We start from the raw sequence: 21,162 nt of genomic DNA, 5'->3' as shown, positions 1-21,162 counted from the left end.
TGCATTGAATGCAGAGAGCAGGCTCTGACTGGGGAGTGCTGGGGCCGAGATCCATGGAGCAGGGATGCCTGAGCTGAGAATTCTCCAAAGAGGAAAGGGAGGGGAAGGGACCCAGAAAGAGAAAGCAACATGTGCATTCATGGGGAGGTGAGACACATATTGCATTGCAGGACTCATCAACTGTAAGAGATTTGGGTTTGGTTGCCTTCCTACTATTAGATCGGGTAAGTTTGGGATAGAGTGTAGGGTACAAGTAGGGTAGTGGGAGGAGTCAAGGCATTATGTGGTATAGACAGTGATAAGCCTAATTCTGAGGGGATTTTAATGCCATGGGGAATTTTAATTTTTTTTTTGAATTTTATTTTTTTTAGGAGATTTTATTTAACAATGACCTACATACAGAAAAGTGCATGTACCATAAACGTACAGTCAGTTAATTTCACAAACTGGACATATTTTCTGACCCCGCATCTAGAGGAAGAAACAAATCATTAGCACCACAGAAACCCCTGCCTCTAGTCATTATCCCCTTCTAGTCAGTACCTTCCCCCATCTTCCACAAGTAACCACTATCGTGACTTTTTTTTTTTTTTAAATATTTTATTTATTTATTTGACAGAGAGAGATTACAAGTAGGCAGAGAGGCAGGCAGAGAGAGAGAGGAGGAAGCAGGCTCCCTGCTGAGCAGAGAGCCGGATGCGGGACTCGATCCCAGGACCCTGAGATCATGACCTGAGCCGAAGGCAGCGGCTTAACCCACTGAGCCACCCAGGTGCCCCACTATCGTGACTTTTAAAGTATATATTAGTTTTGCTTGTTTTTATACTTTTTATGTAAGTGGAATTGTATAGTATACTTCTGTGTCAGAATTCTTTTACTTGGGGAGCCTGGGTGACTCAGTTGTTAAGCGTCTGCCTTCAGCTTAGGTCGTGGTCTCAGGTTCCTGGGATCATCCCATATCGGGCTCCCTGCTCAGCAGGGAGCCTGCTTCTCCCTTTGTCTGCTGCTCCCCCTGGTTGTGCTCACACTGTCTTTGTCTCCGACAAATGAATAAATAAAATTTTCAAAAATGGGGTTTTAGGGGCACCTGGCTTAGTCGGAAGAGCATGTGACTGTTGATCCCAGGGTTGGGGGTGTAGAGATTACTTTAAAATAAAATGTTAAGCAGCCCCTGGGTAGTAGAGTTGGTTAAGTGTCTAACTCTTGGTTTCAGCTCAGGTCATGACTGATCCCCGTGTCAGGCTCTCTGCTCAGCATGGGGTCTGCTTGAGATTCTCTTCTCTCCCTGCTCTCTCGCTCTCTCTCAAATAAATAAAATCTTTAAAAAGTAAAGTAAAATCTTTAGGTGGTACCTGGGGGATGCAGTCGGTTAAGGGGCTGACTCTTGGTTTTTGACTCAGGTTGTGATCTTGGGGTTGTGAGAAGGAGCCCCATGTTGGATTCTGTGCTCAACACAGAGTCTGCTGTCCCTACTCTCTCTGTCCCTCCCCCACGTTCTTGTTCTTTCTAAAAATACATAAGTCTGGAAAAAATAAAATCTTTAAAAAAAGAAGAAAAATAAATAAAAATAAAGAGGCATCTGGGTAGCTCAGTCAGTTAATCGTCTACTTTCAGCTCAGGTCATGATCTCTAGGTCCTGGGATTGAGTCCTGCATTGAGTTTCCTGCTTAGCAGGGAGTCTGCTTCTCTCTCTCTCTCAAATAAATGAAGTCTTAAAATTTTTTTTTGGTTTTATGTATGTATGTATGTATTTAAATAATCTGTACATCAAACTTTCGACCCTGAGATTAAGAGTCACATGCTCTTCCAATTTAGCCAGCCAGGTGCCCCTATCCTTTATATTCTGGAACATTTGGATAAATTCTAATTTTTGGCTATTAGGAGAAATGCTACTGTGAACAATCTAGTATCATTTTTTATGGGTAGAATTTTTGTGTTTTTTAAAAATATTTTATTTATTTATTTGACAGAGAGAGATCACAAGTAGAGAGGCAGGCAGAGAGAGAGAGGGAAGCAGGCTCCCTGCTGAGCAGAGAGCCCGATGCGGGACTTGATCCCAGGACCCTGAGACCATGACCTGAGCCGAAGGCAGCGGCTTAACCCACTGAGCCACCCAGGCGTCCTGAATTTTTGTGTTTTTAGGCGGAACATAGGTATTCATTTCTGTTGAGTAGATAAATGGGATTAGAATTACTATGTTACAGGGTTTGCAAATGTTCATCTTTGGTAGATGTTTCCAAGGAGATTATGGTTATGAGCAGTCTCAGTCTCACCATCAGTATAGGAGAGTTCTGATTGTTCCATAGCCCCCAACGCTTGTTTTTTTGTTTTCATTTGTAGTCATTCTGATGGGTATTTTGTAGTATTGTCTTTCGGTTAGTGTCTAGCTCTTTGATGATGATGACTAATGAAACTGAACCCTTTTTAGATGTTTATTGACCATTTGGATAACCTCTTACGTGATGTATCTTTTGAAGTCTTTTGCCCATTTTTCTGTTGGGCACCTGTTTTCTCTCCCTTTCTTTCCCTCCTTGCCCTTTCTCTCTTTCTTTAAATATACTTCTTATTCTGGAATATTAAGTTTTTAGGAAAGTTGCAAAGATATTACAGAGATTCTCATACAGTCTTTGCTCAGTTTCCTCCAGTGTTAACACCTTACATAACCATGGTGCCTTTGTCATAATTAAGAAAATTAATGTTGATACAACATTGTTGTATCATTGTATGTATACATTGTAACATGAAATGTTAAATATGTAACATATGTAACGTAATGTTATATATGTATACATGTAACATTGTAATGTTGATACAACAAAGTACAGGCTTTATTTGGACTTTGCTGGTTTTTCCACTAATATACTTTTTCTGATCCAGATCAAGTCCAGGATGCCATGTTGTATTTAGTCGTTTTTTTTTTTTTAAAGATTTTATTTATTTATTTGACAGACAGAGATCACAAGTAGGCAGAGAGGTAGACAGAGAGAGAGAGAGGGAAGCAGGCTTCCTGCGGAGCAGAGAGCCCGATGCAGGGCTCCATCCCAGGACCCTGAGATCATGACCCGAGCCGAAGGCAGCAGCCCAAACCACTGAGCCACCAAGGCGCCCCTAGTCGTTTTGTTTTATAGGAATTCTTAATATATTCTGAATATTCTTTGCCAGATAAATACAGAGTGATTACCTTCTCTGTGGATTATCATGAGTTCTAAACTTTAATACAGTCCAACTTATCAAATTTTTTTATAGGGAAGATTTTTTTTTTTCTTTTTACATTTAACTCTACAATCCAGGGACGCCTGGGTGGCTCAGTTGGGTAAGTGGCTGTCTTCAGCTCAGGTCATGATCCTGGGGTCCTGGGATTGAGTCCCGCATCAGGCTTCCTGCCCAGCAGGGAGCCTCCTTCTCCCTCTGCATGCCATTTCCCCTGCTTGTGTTTGCCCTCTCTTTCTCTGACAAATAAATAAATACAGTCTTTAAAATAAATAAATAAATAAATAAATAAGCAATCTGCTTGAAATTGATATTTGTGATATGGTGTGAGGTTGAAGTTAATATACATCTTTTTCCAATGAGACACTTTTACTTTAGCTTATAAGCATATACTGCGGCAGGTATTTTGAAGAGGAGCATTACATCAAATTTTGAGGAACTGAAACTTTTGCTGATCTGCGTGTTTTTTTTTTTTTTTTTTTTTTAAGATTTCATTTATTTGTCAGAGAGAGCGAGTGAGGGTGAGCACAGGCAGACAGAATGGAAGGCAGAGTCAGACGGAGAAGCAGGCTCCTTGCATGGAGCCTGATATGGGACTCGATCCCAGGATGCTGGGATCATGACGTGAGCCGAAGGCAGCTGCTTAACCAACTGAGCCACCCAGGCGTCCCGATCTGCGTGTTTTAATCACTGTGTTTTCACTTAAGCATCATACTGTCCATCTTACCAACTAATAAGGGGGAGAATAAATCAATACACACAACAAATGAAAGCCAGTGTCAGTGTTTGAGCACAAGTCCAACTGTTCCAAAGGTGATTCTTTTTCTGCAAAGAAGAGAGAAAGCCAACTGGGCTTGAGGGGTAATGGACCAGGCAATAAATTTGGTGATGATCTAGGTACTGTTGTGTATCATCTCGTTCTGTCAAAAGAAAACATATTTTCTGAAATAAATAAATATGTAAGAAATAAAAAGAACTTGACAGTAATCTACAAAAGTGGGGGCAGGGGAAGGAGTTTAGTTTGAATACCTAAGTTTATTTGGTTTAATCTATTCAGTGGCATACTAGTGGCCACTAAAAGCCAATTTTGAAGAATATTGAGTATGATGGACATTAACGATGAAATATGAAAGGGAAAAAGCAAGTATATAACTTTGTACAGTAGTATGTTTTTAAAAAATTGTATAGAAAAATTATAAGGAATATGCTAACATTTTAATAGTGACTATTTTGAGGTAGTAGGATTATAAGTACTTATTTTCTTCATTATAGTCTTCAATTTTTGTTCCTGAAAGTATTAATCAAATTTTTATTAGATAATTGTAGATTCACATGCAGCTATAAGCAATAATAGAGATTCCCCATCCCATCTTGCAAAACTGCAGCATGCCATCACAACCAGAATGTACTTCATGCAGTCAAGATACAGCATATGTCCATCACCACAAAGACACTTCACGTTGAAACTCACACATACTTCCTTTTCACCCATCTTCTCTTTACCTCCTGGCAACTACTAGTCAGTTCTTCATTTCTATAATTTTTTCATTTCAATAACCTTAAATGAATGGAATCATACAGTATGTAACCTTTTGGGATTGGCTTCTTTCCCTTGCATAATTCTCTGGGAATTTATGTATGCATCACTAGGGATGTGTACAACAATAGGAAACAAACAATAATTTGTTCCCTTTTCTTGTTGAGTAGTAAGTAGTCCATGATATAGATACACCACAGTTTGTTGTCTGCATTGAAGGGTACCTGGTTTGTTTCTAGTTTTGTAGTATTACAGACAAAACTGCTATAAACACTAGCGTTCATGTTTTAGTGTTAATGTAAATCTTCATTTCTCCTGGATAGATGTCCAGGAGTACAACTGCTAGGTCATATGGTATTTGTATGGTTTAAAAAAAAAATTTTTTTTTTAAGATTTTATTTATTTATTTGACAGATGGAGATTGCAAGTAGGCAGAGAGGCAGGCAGAGAGAGAGGAGGAAGCATGCTCCCCATGGAGCAGAGAGCCCAATGTGGGCCTCGATCCCAGAACCCTGGGATCATGGCCTGAGCCGAAGGCAGAGACTTTATACCCACTGAGCCATCAGGCGCCCCAGTATTTGTATGGTTTTTAAAGAGACTGCCAACCTTTTTGTTCTGCCCCAAAGTAGCTGTCACTTTACATTCCCATCTGCAGTGTGTGAGGGATCCAATTTCTCCACATTATTCTCCACAGTATTTGGTGGTGTCACTGTTTTTTGTTTTGGCCATTCTGATAGGTGGTGTAGAATGGTATCTCACTGTGGTTTTGATTTGTATCACCTCAGTGACAGTGAACATCTTTTTATGTGCTTATTCACATCTATATATCTTCTAAAGTGAAATGTATTTTCGTGTCTTTTAGCCATATTCTAACAAAATAATAAGAAACAGAACTTTATGTTCATGAGAGATACTGGTCCGTAATGTTTGTTTTTCTTTCTTTTTAATTTTTTCTCTATTATTTTTTTTTAAAGATTTTATTTATTTATTTGAGAGAGAGAGAGCATGAGAAGGGAGGGGGCCAGAGGGAGAAGCAGACTCCATGCTGAGCAGGAAGCTGGATGCGAGACCCGATCTTGGGACTCCAGGATTATAACCTGAACTGAAGGCAGTTGCCTAACCAGCTGAGCCACCCAGGCGCCCCTACTTTCCTTTCTTTTAAAAAAAATTGTCTTTGATCTTTTCTGTGTTAAATTGTATTCGTTTCTTCTCTTATCTTTATTATTTCCTTCCTCCTGCCTGTTTTGGGTTTAATTTGTTGTTCTTTATCTAAAAGTGAGAAGCCTACATTGTTGATTTGAGATTTTTTTCTTTTCTAATATATGCATTTATTTATTTTTTAGAGTAATCTATATGGCCAGTGTAGGGCTCAGACTTATGACCTTGACCGATCAGGAGTTGTGTGCTCAGTGCACCTGGGTGCCTCAGTCAATTGAGCATTCAACTCTTGATTTCCACCTGAGTCGTGATCTCTTGGTAGTGAGATCAAGTCCATCGTGGGACTCCTGCTCAGCAGGGAGTCTGTTTGAGATTATTTCCCTCTGCCCCTCCCCCTACTCCTGTGCTCTCTTCTCTTTCTCTCTCTCTCTAAAATAAATAAATAAATCTTTTAAAACAAGGAGAGAGAAAGTTTCACGCTCTACTGATTGATCCAGCTAGGTGCCCCTTTTATGTATGCTTTTAGTGTTAGGAATTTCGCTCTCAGACTGCTTTACTTATTTTTTTTAAAGATTATTTATTTATTTATGAAAGAGAGAACAGCGTGAGTGTGAGGGGCTGAGAGAGAGGGAAAAGTAGACTCCCCACTGAGTAGGGAGCCCAATGCGGGGCTCAATCCCAGGCCCCTGGGATTATGACCCAAGCCAAAGGCAGATGCTTAATTGACCGAGCAACAGAACTGCTTTAGATATGTCCCACAAAGTTTGACATTTTGTGTTCAGTGATTTTTAAAATTTCTCTTGAGATTTCCTTTTTTTTTTTTACATTAGTAAGTATGTACCTTTTTTTTTTTTTTTTTTTTTTAAAGATTTTGTTTATTTATTTGACAGAGAGAGATCACAAGTAGGCAGAGAGGCAGGCAGAGAGAGAGGAGGAAGCAGGCTCTCTGCTCGGCAGAGAGCCCGATGCGGGGCTCGATCCCAGGACTCTGGGATCATGACCTGAGCCGAAGGCAGAGGCTTTAATCCACTGAGCCACCCAGGCGCCCCGTACCTTTTTTTTTTACATTAGTAAGTATGTACTGTTTTTTAAAAATTTTTATTTATTTATTTTTTAAAAAAGATTTTATTTATTTATTTGACACACAGAGAGAAATCCCAAGTAGGCAGAGAGGCAGGCAGAGAGAGAGAGAGGGGGAAGCAGGCTCCCCGCCGAGCAGAGGCCGATGCGGGACTCAATTCCAGGACCCTGAGATCACGACCTGAGCTGAAGGCAGAGGCTTAACCCATTGAGCCACCCAGGTGCCCTATTTTTATTTTATTTTTTTAAGAGTGAGAGAGTGAGTGAACACAAGTGGGGGGAGGAACAAAGGAAGAGGGAGAGAAAGAAGAAGCAGACTGCCTGTTGATTGTGTCCCTGGATATAGGCGTCAGTCCCAGGACCCCAAGATAATAACCTGAGCTGAAGTCAAACACTCAACCACTCTTAAATGAGTGGTCTCCACTCAAGTGCCCTTGAGACTTCCTTTTTGACCAAAGAATTATTTAGGAGTGTGTTGTTTAGTTTCCCAGTATTTAAAATTTTTATTTTCCCTTTCTGTTACTTCTAGTTTGATTTCATTGTGGTCAGATAACATGCTCTATATTATTTCAGTTCTTTCAAGTCTGTTGGTTTGTTTTATGGCCAAATTATTGTATATCTTACTGTATGTTCTTTAGGTACATACAAAGAATGTGTTATTCTGCTACTGAGGGGAGTGTTCCATAACTGTTGATTAAATGGTGTTGGTTGGTGATGTTGAACTCTTATATGTCTTTGCTCATTTTGGCCTAGTTCTATTAATTGCTCAGAGATGCATTTTGAAGTCTCCAACTATAATTGTGGGTTTGTGTGTTTTTCCTTTTAGTTCTTTGGTTTTTTTCTTCACATATTTTTCAGCTTTGTTGTTTGATGCTTATCCATTTGGGATTGCTATGTTTTCTTTGTGTATTGACTCTTTTACATTATATGACCCTCTCTGTCTCTGATAATTCTCTTTGCTCTGACATTTACTATATCTGATATTGATATAGCCACTCTTGCTTTCCTTTGATTAGTGTTTGCATGATATATCTATTCCCATCCTTTTGCTTTTAACTTGCCTATATGTTTATGCTTAAATGCTTTTTTTTAGACAGCATGTATTGATTCATGTTTTTTAATCAACTCTGCCAATCTTTTTTAATTGGTGTATGTAGACCACTTACATTTAATGTAATTATTGCCATGGTAATTCTGCCATTTTATTTTTGTTTTTCATTCTCTATTTTTCATTTATCTGTTTTATTTTCCCTGCCTTCCTGTGCGTTACTTGACAGCTTTTTAGGATTCCATTTTGATTCATTTGTTGTTTGTGATATTAATCTGTTTGTATAGACTTTTTAATGATTGCTCAAGGTATTACTCTTATATAATAATTTATATAATAAAACTTTTCACAGTATACCAGTGTGCCGTTTTACCAGTTGAGTGAAGTATAGAAACCTTACCTTCCTTTACCTTCTCCCATTCATAATATAATTAATTTAAATATTATCTCTATTTCTTTCTAAAAAAGAAAAAACTTCTGTTTTTTCTTTTTTCTTTTCTTTTTTTTAAAGATTTTATTTATTTAGAGATTGGAGAAGGGACAGAGGGAGAGGGAGATGGAGGATCTCAAGTAGATTCTCCACTGAGTGTGGAGCTTGAGTGGGGCTCGATCTCCCAACCCTGAGACAGTGACCTAAGCTGACATCAAGAGTTGGAAGCTCAGCCAGCTGAGTCACTGAGGTGGCCTCTCCTCTGAGTACATTTAGAACTGAATCAGTGTCATAATTTTATCTTCAACCATGAAATGTATTTTAGAAAGCCCAAGAGAAGAGGGAAAACCTATTGTATTTAACAATGTTTTTGCTATCAATGTTGTTTTTATCTTCCTGATGTTCCAAACTTCCTTTTGTACTGTTTCCTGTATGTTTGAAGACCTTCTACAACTGTTCTTTTTTGTTTGTTTGTTTGGAGAGAGAGAAGGGGAGGGAGAGCTCTGGAGGCAGGGAAGGGCAGAGGGGAGAGGGACAGAATCCTAAGCAGACTCTGTGTTGAGTGCAGAGTCTGTCATAGGATGCCGAACCCACATAGGGCTGGATCCCAGAACCCCAGATCATGGCCTGAGCCAAAATGAAGAGTCAGCTGTTTAACTGACTGAGCCACACGGATGTCCCACTTTTTTTTTTTTTTTAAGATTTTATCTATTTGTTTATTTATTTATTCATTCCAGAGAGAGAGCATGAGAGTGGTGGTGGAGAGGGGAGTAGAAGGAGAGGGACAAGCAGACTTCATGCTGAGAGCACAGAGCCCAATGTGGGACTTGATTTCACGATCCCGAGATCATGACCTGAGCCAAAATCATGAGTCAGACACTTAACTGACTGAGCCACCAGACTTCTCTACAGCCATTCTTTTAGTGTAGCTAAAATATTGGTAAGAAATTCTCTCAGTTTTCCTTTACCTGAGAACATCTTGATTTCCCCCCTCATTCCTGAAGATTTTATGGTCATAGGATTGTTGATTAAGAGATTTTTTTCAGTCCTTGAAACTAGTGTGCCATTTTCTCCTGGCCTTCCTGGTTTCTGATGAAAAATCTGCTTTTTATTCAGGGTGTTTTCCCCTTATAAGTAAGGTATCTTTTTTTTTCTCTGACTTGAAAAGATTTTTTCTTTGCCTTTAGTTATCAGAAGTTTAATTATGATGTGTCTCGGCATGATTTGCGGGTCCATCCTGTTTGGAATTTGCTCAGCTCCCTGAATCTGTGGGTTTATATCTTATGTAAAATTCGGTAAGTTTTCAGCCATTATTTCTTTGAGTACTTTTGCAAGTTGCCTACTTCCTCCTGTCCACCTGGAATTCTGATAAGATGTGTGGGTGAGGTAACTTTTCATAGGCTCCCATCTAGCCTAGTTGTTTGTGCTCTTTCAGTTAGAATGCCTGGGTTCATACAATAAACCAGACTTGATGATCTTCACTAGCTAATAATGACCTCTTTATTTTGGCTGAGGGATGCCCCAGGTTTCCCCAAATGCCTCCAGGTATGGAGAGGATGTTATAGCCAAAGTGCCTGTCTGTGTCCTGGGGAAAAAGAGTTGGCAGCCACTCTGGCTATTTTGAAATCATTTCCTCTTCTTTCTTGTGTAATGTTCTCTTGACCTAGATGTCATGGAGTACTCGTATGCATTCAGAAAATACTTCCCTGTGTAAAGGACTGGGGCAGACAGCAGCCCACAAGGAGTTAGCAGAAGGGGCAATTCCTCCTGAAACATGACTGAGAGGCAGGTGCCATGGGAGGCCCTGTAATGCTGAGGGAGCTCGGGGAGGGGAAGGTATGTTTCCCACGGGAGGTAGGGAAGTGTCATGGAAGATGTGGCATTTCAGTGTGAACTCTTGAGGGCCTTGCGGATGTCCCATGTGAAGATGGGAAGAAAGGACATTTAAGGCGAATGGTGGAAGCAAAGTCACCAAGGTGGAAAAGCCCGGGATGTATTGGACTGGGGGAATGAGGAGCAGTAACAGAAGAAGTGAGTTGACCCAGGCTCTGGAGGGCCTCATATGTCCCCACTAAGGATCTAACTTGTATTTGGTGGGAATTAAGTGTTTTTGTAAAAGCAGCTACATTGCTAGGATTGGGAAGCCCTAAGAGTCATGTGGGAGTGTCTTCCATCTGTCCCAGATTTGGGTTCATTTCCAGAAGTAGGAGGAGGCTAATATTTGAGTACCTCTCTCTTAGTGTATGGAGGCAAAGAACAACCTCCATACACTTTCAGTTAATTTTCAGCAAACCCCCCCCTAGTAGTGTTGGAGGGTAGTGTTGTCATTTTATAACGAGAACACTGAGAATTAAGTATCTAACCACAGAGAGTGATTTCTTCTCTCCCAAGTTCTTTTCCTTGCACAGGAAGGACTGTTCCCTGCCCAGAGAAGCCTCTCCTAGCTCCCTCCATGGAGCACATTCTTTCTTCCTCCTTTCCTTCCACCAGTCATTTGGAATGTTAGGAAGGTTCCTTAAAACCATGTTAAGGGCAAGATGGCATTCATACTCCTGGACCTCAAGGTCACTGTTGTCCTTGGGTAGCTCAGCATCCATCTTCCCATCATTGCCTGGGGGAAGCATATACTCTCTTTTCATGCTCTCATGGTATCAAAGCTGGGAGGAACCCTAGAGATACATAGTCCAACTCCTGATTTTTCTGGTGCAAGCCAGAGGCCCAGCAAGGCTACATCTTCCATCCAGCTCTACACAGAATGCAGAAGACTGGCAGGGTTGGGTCCTCTCTGCCTTGCTGACCCTCTCTTTAATGTTATTACCCCAGATCTCCACCACCTGCTTTTTCCTATTACCATAGGATTTCCCTCTCCATGTGTTCTATTTGATCCACAGTTTGTGTTTTAAACCTTCTTTGATTTAGGCAAGAAAACCTGCTTTTTCTTGTGAAATGAGACTTATCTGTAAATAGATATCTATTGTCGTGCCTTCTTTCATTTGGATAATTTCTGGATGCCTTGTAAAAGCAGGGGCTTAGGGTGCCTAGGTGGCTCGGAGGGTTAAGCCTCTGCCTTCTGCTTGGGTCATGATCTCAGGGTCCTGGGATCAAGCCCCGAATAGGGCTCTCTGCTCAGCAGGGAGCCTTCTTCCCCCTCCCTCTCTGCCTGCCTCTCTGCCTACTTGTGATTTCTCTCTCTCTGTCAAATAAACAAATAAAATCTCTCTCTCAAAAAAAGCAGGGGCTTGGGGGCGCCTGGGTGGCACGTCAGTTAAGCCTCTGACTCTGGGTTTTGGCTCACGTTGTGATCAGGTGGTGAGATTGAGCCCCACACTGGGCTCCGCGCTTAGTGCTGAGTTTGTTTAGGTTCCTCTCTCCCTTTCACTCTGCCCTCCGACTCTTTCTCAAATAAATAAGTAAATCTTAAAAAAAAAGGAGGGGGAGGGTTTGGATTCAGCTTCTGTCCCATAGTTTGGTTCAGGAAGGGTATCCTAGGCTTGTAAAGTGCGTCGGTGGCTTCCTGGTTGGCTGTCAGGTGCGGGAACCTTGGATTGGGTGTGCCTTCGAGGCTGGGAAAACGGCCGTGCGTGCAATGTGCTATAATCTGAGGATCAGGGTGGCTAGCCCTTCTGGAGCTCCGTGGAGCAGCATGCTGGACAGTCTCTGGTGTGGCATCAAGAGCATGGTCAGAGGCCCCAGGGACATCCTGCCACCCAGGAGTGACTGCTCTTAGGCAAGCTAATGTCCCCTTTCCAGACCTCAGCTTTTCTGTCCAGTGGTGCCACTCCACAGGGCTGGCAAAAGCGTCCCTGGGCCAGTCCCGGATGGTGAAGGTAAGGGGTTATTGTTGCTGTCATTGTCATTATTAGGGCAGCGTGGACATTCTCAGGCTGACTCTACAGAGAGAACTGACAGGAGATGAACTTGAACACTTAGCCCAGAAGGTAGGGAGGTTTCTGGTGGGGTGAAGCCTCTCCCTCAGCCAGTTCTCCTTCCTTGCTGCTGACTTCCCATGCCAGTGCTGCCGGGAGCCAACTCCGCTGCTGCTCAGGATCACCTTTCAGACCCACCACCTGACCGCGGCATTGTGCACGGCTTTGAGACGAGGGGAGACCCCACTGAAAGTGAAACTAACCTGCAATTTCTGCTAATTTCCGCCGTCTGGTGTTGCTGCTGTGTGGCTTCTGGTAGGGGTTCTGAAGAGAATTTTATAGGGGAAATCAGACTAACCCTTTACATCTTCTAAGGAGCAGGTATTCTGCATTGGGCAAGGGGCACATGTTCCGGGCTTGTCATGATTTCTGAGCCATTTTTCTCTCTCTCTTTCTGGCAGGCGGGCAGGAAGACCTATGCCATGGTGTCTGGCCGCTCGATCAGTCATTCCCTGGCCTCAGAACTGGTGGAGTCCAATGATGGACATGAGGAGATCATTAAGGTAAGCTTAGTTCACCTGCACTCTTTCTCTCTCTCCTCTCTTTCCTTATAGGCCTGCAAGAGGCCTAGCTGACTTTGCCACAGGGTTTGAGTAGGAGGAACCAGGAATGCTAGTTCCTGGGCATTTCCCTGTAAAGATCTTAATTAACACCAGGAGACCACAGTCAGTGTGTGGTGACTTTGGTGCAACCCAGCCCCAGGCAAGAGAATGGATGAGAGGACCTTTCCAGGTGCCTATCTCACTATCCATATTTAGCTTCTGGAGGTTGTGAAGATAGGTGGGAGGTGTGTTTAGGGAACTTACTATTTTTTTTTAAATAAAGCAATTTTTGTTTTTTCTTTTTAAAAAGCAGCTCTTTGAGGTATAATTCATATACCATACAATCGGTTCAGTTAAAGTGTACAATTCAGGTTTTTTGTTTTGTTTTGTTTTTTAAAGATTTTATTTATTTATTTGACAGAAATCACAAGTAGACGGAGAGGCAGGCAGAGAGAGAGAGGGAGGCAGGCAGAGAGAGAGAGAGGGAAGCAGGCTCCCTGCTGAGCAGAGAGCCCGATGCGGGACTCGATCCCAGGACCCTGAGATCATGACCTGAGCCGAAGGCAGCGGCTTAACCCACTGAGCCACCCAGGCGCCCCTACAATTCAGATTTTTAGTATGTTCACAGAATTGTGCGATCATCACCACTCTTAATTCCAGAACATTTTCGGTCACTCCTTTCTGCTTCTGGCAGTCACCAATCTATTTTCTCTGTATCTGTGGATTTGCCTCTTCCAGGCAGCTCACGTAAATGGAATCCTAGAACATGGGGCCTTTGTGTCTGCCTTCTTTCACTTAGCATAATAGTTTCAAGATCCAGTCATGTTGTAACATATGTCAGTACTTAATCCTTCTCATGGTTCAATAACATTCCCCTGAATAGATATATCACATTTTGTTACCCACTCATTAGTTGATGAACATTTGGGTTGTTTCCACTGTCTGGCTGTTATGAATAATGCTGCTGTGAATATTCAAGAGCAGGTTTTTTGTGGATACTTTCAGTTTTCTTGGTACACACCTAGGAGTGGAATTGCTAGGTCATTTGGTAACTCTGTATTTAATCTTTTGAGGACCTACCAGACTTTTTCTCAAAACATTTATTCCGTTTTGTACTCCCACCAGCAAGGTAGGAGTGTTCCAGTTTCTTTGTATCCTTACTGATACTTGTTATTATCTGTCTTTTTGATTCTATTGCACGTGAAGCCATGTCTTGTGGTTTTCATTTGCATTTCTCTGATGGCATGCTTCCATATGCTGATTGCCTATTTGTGTATCTTCTCCAGAGAAATATTTATCCAAATTGTTTGCCCATTTAAAAATTCAACTAGGAGGCACCTGGGTGGCTCAGTTGTTAAGTGTCTGCCTTTGGCTTAGGTTGTGATTCTGGGATCCTGGGATCAAGCCCCACTTCAGGCTCCGCATTCAGCGGGAAGCCTGCTTCTCCCTCTCCCACTCCCCCTGCTTGTGTTCTCTCTCTCTCACTGTCTCTGTCAAATAAATAAATAATCTTAAAAAAAATTAATTGTAGGGATGCTTGGTTGGCTCAGTTGTTAAGGGTCCACTTTTGGGTCAGGTCATGGTCCCAGGCTCCTGGGATGGAGCCCCGCATCAGGTTCCCTGCTAATGGGAGGCCTGCTTCTCCCTCTCCTACTCACCGGCTTGTGTTCCCTGTCTCGCTGTGTCTCTCTCTCTGTCAAATAAATAAATAAAATATTTTTAAAAATTAAATAAATACAAATTCAGTTGTGTTTAAAGAGTTTATATGTAGGTACAAGTGATGATGTGGCCACACTTTCTCCATGGTCTTATCTTTGCTATATTTGAATTTTTAAATAGCAGTGAATAGTCCAAAAGACTTGTAATGATGAGTAATTAAATTGGCCAAAAAGGGTTTGGATATATGAATATTATAAATAAAACCTTATCATATTTGTTAAAAGAAGTCAATTGTGTTTTAATTTTCTAGATATAAGGGTTCCTTATATATTCTGGATACTAACTAGACCCTTATGATATATATGACTTGGAAATATCTAAAAAAATTTTCCCATTCTTTTTTTGTTTTTTACTTTCTTTCTTTCTTTTTTTTTTTTTTTAAGATTTTATTTATTTGACAGAGAGAGAGATCACAAGTAGACAAACAGGAAGGCAGAGAGAGGGGGAAGCAGGCTTCCTGCTGAGCAGAGTTTGATCCCAGGACCCTGAGATCATGACCTGAACTGAAGGCAGAGGCTTAACTCTCTGAGCCACCCAGGCACCCCTTGTTTTTTTACTTTCATAATGATGTCCTTTGAAACAAAAGTTTTTAATTTGATGAAATCCAATTTATGTATTTTTTTTCTCTTGTTGGGTTTTTGGTGACATATCTAAGAAGGTCACAACCCAACCCAAGGTCACAAGGATTTATTCCTATATTTTCCTCAAAGAATTATAGTTTTAGCCCTTTGAATAGGCCTATAATCCATTTTGGGTTAATTTTTGTGTATGGCGTAAGGAAGAGGTCCAATTTCATTCTTTTCCAAGTGAATCTCCATTTATACCAACATCATTTGTTGGAAAGACTATTCTTTCCCCATTGAATTATCTTGGCATCCTGTCAGATAAAATCAGTTTAGGGTATTTTTATTGTGTTATTATTGTTTCTGGACTCTCAGTTGTATTCCATTGATTTATGGGTCTCCTAATGCCAATTCCACACTGACTTGATTACTGTGCCTTTGTTATTTTTGTTAACATTTTGCTAATACTGGGGCACCTGGGTGGCTCAGTCCATTAAGCGTCTGCCTTCAGCACAGGTCTTAATCTCAGGGTACTGGGATTGAACTCCGCATTGGGCTCCCTGCTTAGCACAGAGTCTGCTTCTCCTTCTGCCTGATGCTCCCCCTGCTTGTGCTCACTCTCTCTTTCTCTCTCTGACAAATAAATAGAATCTTTAAAAAAAAATTGTTAATATTTATTAGTATTTGTAATTTTGTTATTTTTCAGGATTATTTTAGCTATTCAGAGTCCTTTGTATTTCCATATGAATTTTAGGATCAGTTTGTCAGTTTCTGCAAAGAAGCCAGCTTGGATTTTGATAAGAATTATGTTGAAAGTATAGATCAATTTGGGGAGTATTCATCTGTTTTTTTTTTTTTAATTCCACATATAAATGAAATTGTATGCTATTTGTCTTTCTCCAGTTGACTTATCTCACTTAGCATAATACCCTCTAGTTCCATCCACGTAGTATTTTTTCTTTTTGTTGCTATTGTAAATAGAATTGTTTTTAAATTTCATTTCAGATTGTCCCTTGCTAGTGTCTAGAAATTTTTTTTTTTTTTTGTATGTTGGTCTTATATCCTACAACCTTGCTACAACCTCTAATAGTTTTGGAGTGGATTCCTTGGCGTATTCTCTCTCTCTCTTTTTTTTTTAAACATTTTTGTTTTTTAATTTTTTTTTCTTAAATTTGACAGACAAAGATCACAAGCAGGCAGAAAGGCAAGGCAGAGAGAGAGGAGGAAGCAGGTTCCCCGCTGAGCAGAGAGCCCGATGACGGGCTCCATCCCAGGACCCTGGGATCATGACCTGAGCCAAAGGCAGAGGCTTTAACCCACTGAGCCACCCAGGCACCCATCCTTGGTGTATTCTATATAAATGAACACTTCATCTGCAGATGGAGATAGTTTTACCTCTTTCTTTTCAATCTGAATGCCTTTAATTAATTTCTGTTTCTTATTCAAAGAATAAGAAGGGCCATTGTATGGCCCTTAGAGAAAGCCAAACCACCCCATAATTCTATCAATGTAGTCATTGTTGTTATTACTGTGTTGTGTATCCTCGTAGACATTTTCCTTCGCGCGTGGACATTTTCCTTTGCGCGCGTGTGTGTGTTTTTTCAGAAGTTAAATTGTACTGTATATATTCTGTCCTACAATTTGCTTGCCCCCCAGCAATGTAATGCTTTAAATGTTGGTTTGTAACATCTTCTGTGTCCATAAATGTAAATGTCTGGTATTCTAATGGCTGCATAGTATGCTATTATAGACATACCACAATTTAAGTAATCCCCCATTGTGGGACATTATGTCTGTTTCCATTTTTGTAGTCATAAACAATATTTTGCTGAACATGTTACTACACTGTGAATGTCTTTTATAATACAGGAAATAAATATTTTCTTTATTGTGAAAGAGTCAAGCATGTATAGAGAAAAATGTGTAAATCTCTTTTTACAACTTCCTTTGCATAAATTTACATATATATATATATTTGAGTGTTTATGCCAGTTTGGCTAAATTTATTTCCTTAGGATAAATTTCCAGAAGTAGATTGGGTAGGTCAAAGAGTCAGTATCGTTCTCAGCCTTCTGATTTCAGTGGTCGAATTGGCATGCAGAAAGGCAGTCAGTTTACCTTCCCAGCAGCAGTGTACGAGCCTGCCCGTGTGCCATGAACTCACCAGGGTGTTCCGTAACTGAGTGGTGCTGTTTTCCTTATTGCAGGTGTACCTGAAGGGGCGGTCTGGGGATAAGATGATCCATGAGAAGAATATCAAACAGCTGAAGAGTGAGGTGCAATACATCCAGGAGGTGGGCCTCCATCCCTCTGTGGGAACCTCCCATGTTTTTGACTCCCTTCTTTTGTAAGGTTTGGTTCTCTCCCATCTGCTCCCTTCATCCCCAAAGTGCCACCAGGGCCCCTGGTGTCAGGTATCATTTCCTGCCCTTCCATCAGTCAGCCAATCCATTCACCAACAGTAGTTACCCACTACCGTGTGCCCAGCACTGTACTACCCCAGACATCCTCTCTAAGACTGCTGGTCTTTTTCCCCCCGCTTTTCCTGACCCTCCCCTATAGCTCTTGTTGGCTCCTTGGCCCTTGTCATCATGTAATAACATATTACATGTTTCATGTGTTCGCCTTTCGCGTTGTGTGTCTCTGCAACAAAAATGTTCGCTCTGGCAGGCAGGGCTTCCTGTTTGTGTAGGAAGGACTTGCCCCTAGCCAGTGCTGAGGGCAGGACCTGGCTCACAGGAGGAAGGGATGGGGATGGACACAAAGCTGGGTGAGGTGGTACGCTCTCTTTCCTTCTCCCAAAGCTCAGGCTTCTTGCCCTCCCCTCCCAGGCCCGGAACTGCCTGCAGAAGCTCCGGGAGGACATAAGTAGCAAGCTTGACAGAGATCCGGGAGATTCTCTCCGTGGACAGGAGATACAGGTAATAGGAAATGGTTGATGGTCGGATCCTCATGGAAGATGTTGTTCCAGGCAGTCCCTTTTGCCATTCGAATCGTGGGTGCGGAGTCTCCCACCACTGCCAGGAAAGGCGCAAATACAGGCGATGTTGGCTTTCTTAGAGCACTCACAACCTTCAGTGCTCTCCAGCTGGTGGGCACTGGTGTTTACACCTATCAGCCTGTAAGAAGTATCCATGTTCCCAAAGCAGTGTATAAAAACAGAGCTTATGTAAATAAAATTACCATTAAGTTATTGGTGAAAACCTCTTCCCTGCAAGGATTCTGTGATCGCTCTATTTGTGGCATGGAGTCTCATGAAGCAGACACTTGCCTATAAATGTAAACTTCTTATAAGTCAATCTTGCTTAACTGGGATGGCACCATGGTGTGAATTGGAGGTCTTGGCCCTTGTGTGTTATTTGTGTATGTAGCTGTCTCTACCCAGGCACCAGAAGCTCCCTGAGGTTAGGGTTCATCCCACCCCGTGTCTCTGTAGCCCCACACTCAGCACAGGGTCAACGATGCAGAAGGTCATCAGTAAATGTCATACTGAACCTATTGGATAGGTCTTCTTGAGATGAATGAGTAACCCTGGGATCTTGCTTTTTGGCTTTTCTAAAATTGGAGGCTAGAAGGGTGCTCAGGAGAACAGACCTGTCTCTTCCATTTCACTCTCATCCTCCTTTAGATGTTGAGTTTTATCTCCTTCATCTGTGTTTTGTTTGGGGAATGGTGGGGGCTAGTCTTTCTCCAGCAGCCCCTGCCCTCATTCTCCTGAGGGAAACAGTGACCTGGAAGCTAATGGCAGCAAGGTTCCTCTCTGGCGTAAGCGTGGACGAGGCTTGTGTGGTGTTTCCCCCTAATTCATTTTGCTGTGATGGAAGGTAGGACTTTCACTGCCCAAGCTCACATCTGGCGGCTGGGAGGTGCTTTGTGAGGTGACTGAAGAGCCTGATGTACCCAGAGACAGGCCCGAAAGTCCAGGGCCCTTGCTTTGCACAGACCAGGAGTCATATGGTGAATAATCAGGCTTTGGGCTGGAAGGGATTACAGCAAAGGCCGCTTCGCCTTCCGCTTTATGCTTCATCAAACCTTGTCAGGATCCCTGAGGGGCAATGGAAGCTCTTTGTTGGTGGCAGGCAGCTGCATGTATTCCCTGGGCTTCCAGGAGTCAGCCTGCATGTTGTTCTGTGTGCTGAAAGGTTTTAGCCTGGGGTTCCCCTCATCCTCCCCACGAGGCTAGATAGAGTATTCCCTTCCAAGGCCACACATGTTTCTCCACTGCCTGTCCTCTCCATTTTCCACAGAGTGCTCAACGTCTTTTTTCTCTTCCTGCCTGCCCTCCTACTCGCCTTCCTTCCTTTTCTTCTTTCTCTTCCTCCTTCACTTCCCCTTCCTCTTCTTTCTCTATCTTCTCCACCTCTTTCTTTTATTCTGAGATTTGAATTCTTCAGATATTAAATGTTTCAAAGTTGGTTGTTTGGGCTGTTTTTTTTTGGGGGGGGGGGGGGGACAGATGCCTTTTATTGGTCTAAGCAGTGTAATGAGTCATAGGCTTGGACAGAGCTCCCCTGTCTGTCCTGGCTCCCATCTTCCCTCTCCTGGGAGTTGGTGATTCACCCCTAGGGGAGAAGAGTGTTCTGGGTAGGGGTGGCAGACAGAGCCAGGATAAAAAATACAGAGCTGGGATCTGAAAGGGGATCAGGGTGAAGTAGAAAATATAGGGTTACCAGATCATCCAAATAAAAGTCCATCAGAGTAGAAGAGAGGCTGTTTCCCCACATGGGCCCCTCTGCCCTTGCCAGGAATGGGAGGGGGCAGGAAGCTTCTGCTAGAGATTTCCTACTGTGCCCTTCATGCCATTAGCATCTCCCAGATGTTGTCCTCAGCTTCCTTCACACTCCGCTCTAGGTAGGATTTCTTCTGCTCTAATTCTTTAATTTTTTCCTCTGCTATTTTCTGTTTCTCTAATAGTTGACTGTGAATTACCTCCTTGGACTGAAGAATAAACATTCTTCCTACACCTTCATACATGTTAGTCTCATCTACCAAAGTCATAATCTCTGTATCTGTAAGATGTGCATGCTTTTTCGTTCTGTTTAGCTGTTCAATCTAGCTGTCTGCAAGCTTCACCTTCTGTTGAGTGTCAGTTACTTTGGCTTGAAGTTCTGTGAAGGTCTTCTTTAACTCCAGATCCACGGGAGCCGCCATCTTGGTTCAATCGGTGCGCCTGCGCAGTAGGATAAAACCAGTGTTTGGGCTGTTTTAACTACTTATTTTATTTTCCTTTGAATAGGTGGTGTTAGAAAAGCCAAATGGATTAAATCCAAGCTCCACGACCCAGTATAGCAATCCACCTGAGGTACGTTAACAGGGAAAATGGTAACCACTTCACTGCCAAGAGGCAGGATAGCTTCCTCCCTGATCCCCTTGTTATCACTCTTCCTCTCTCACTAAAGGTAAGAGTAAAGTTTCTGTGAAAATTCAAACAGAGAAACAATACAAACTGGAAATTCTCCTTGCCCAGTTCCACTCCTTTGAAGGATCCACTGTTAACAGATTGAAGTGGGTGGATCCTTTAGTGCTCTTGGCCTTTGCTGCTGATTAAAATGGCCCTGGGAGCTTTCAGGAGACAAGCCTGGTGTCAGCCCCAGAGATTGTAATTTAATTGGTCTGAGACGTGGACTGGGCATTGGGACTTGAAAAAGCTCTTCAGGGGGAGCCTTGCTGGCTCAGAGGGTAGAGCATGCAACTTTAATTTTATTTAATTTTCTTTGTTTATCTATCTATCTATTGAGGGGGGCTGTGGAGAGAGGGAGTGGGAGAGAGAATCTTAAGTAGGCACCACAGTCAATGTGGAGCCTGACTTGGGGCTCGATCTCACAACCCTGAGATCATGACCTGATCAGAAATCAAGAGTTGGAGGCTTAACCGATTGAGCCCCTGAGGCACTCTGAGCATGCAACTTTTGATCTTGGGGTTGTGAGTTTGAGCCCCATGTGGGGTGTG

General features: G+C 42.2%; 1 protein-coding gene and 1 pseudogene across 14 annotated transcripts in view; one reads left to right on the top strand and one right to left on the bottom strand.

Annotated features, from left to right (window-relative positions):
* TUFT1 (tuftelin 1) overlaps window positions 1–21,162 on the top strand; it is a 48,643-nt gene that overhangs the window by 13,141 nt on the left and 14,340 nt on the right. For 3 of the 13 annotated variants that reach the window (XM_082685877.1, XM_082685874.1, XM_082685879.1), the window contains exons 2-5: window positions 12,791–12,892; window positions 17,421–17,507; window positions 18,045–18,134; window positions 20,450–20,515. In XM_082685877.1, coding sequence (XP_082542003.1) covers window positions 12,791–12,892; window positions 17,421–17,507; window positions 18,045–18,134; window positions 20,450–20,515 — 345 coding nt within the window. Of the gene's footprint in view, window positions 1–9,205; window positions 9,404–9,650; window positions 9,759–12,326; window positions 12,402–12,790; window positions 12,893–17,420; window positions 17,508–18,044; window positions 18,135–20,449; window positions 20,516–21,162 lie in introns of those variants that run through there. The other 10 variants (XM_082685870.1, XM_082685878.1, XM_082685873.1 and 7 more) reach the window with 7 other exon arrangements.
* LOC309842039 (prefoldin subunit 1 pseudogene) lies at window positions 19,659–20,387 on the bottom strand (annotated as a pseudogene). The gene has a single exon. The product of its transcript is annotated as a prefoldin subunit 1 pseudogene (transcript).

Source organism: Mustela nivalis (genome assembly GCF_964662115.1).
Source record: "Mustela nivalis genome assembly, chromosome: 10".
Lineage (NCBI taxonomy): Eukaryota > Metazoa > Chordata > Mammalia > Carnivora > Mustelidae > Mustela > Mustela nivalis.
The sequence above is the reverse complement of the archived record's forward strand: the minus strand, read 5'-3'. Positions and strand labels throughout refer to the sequence as shown.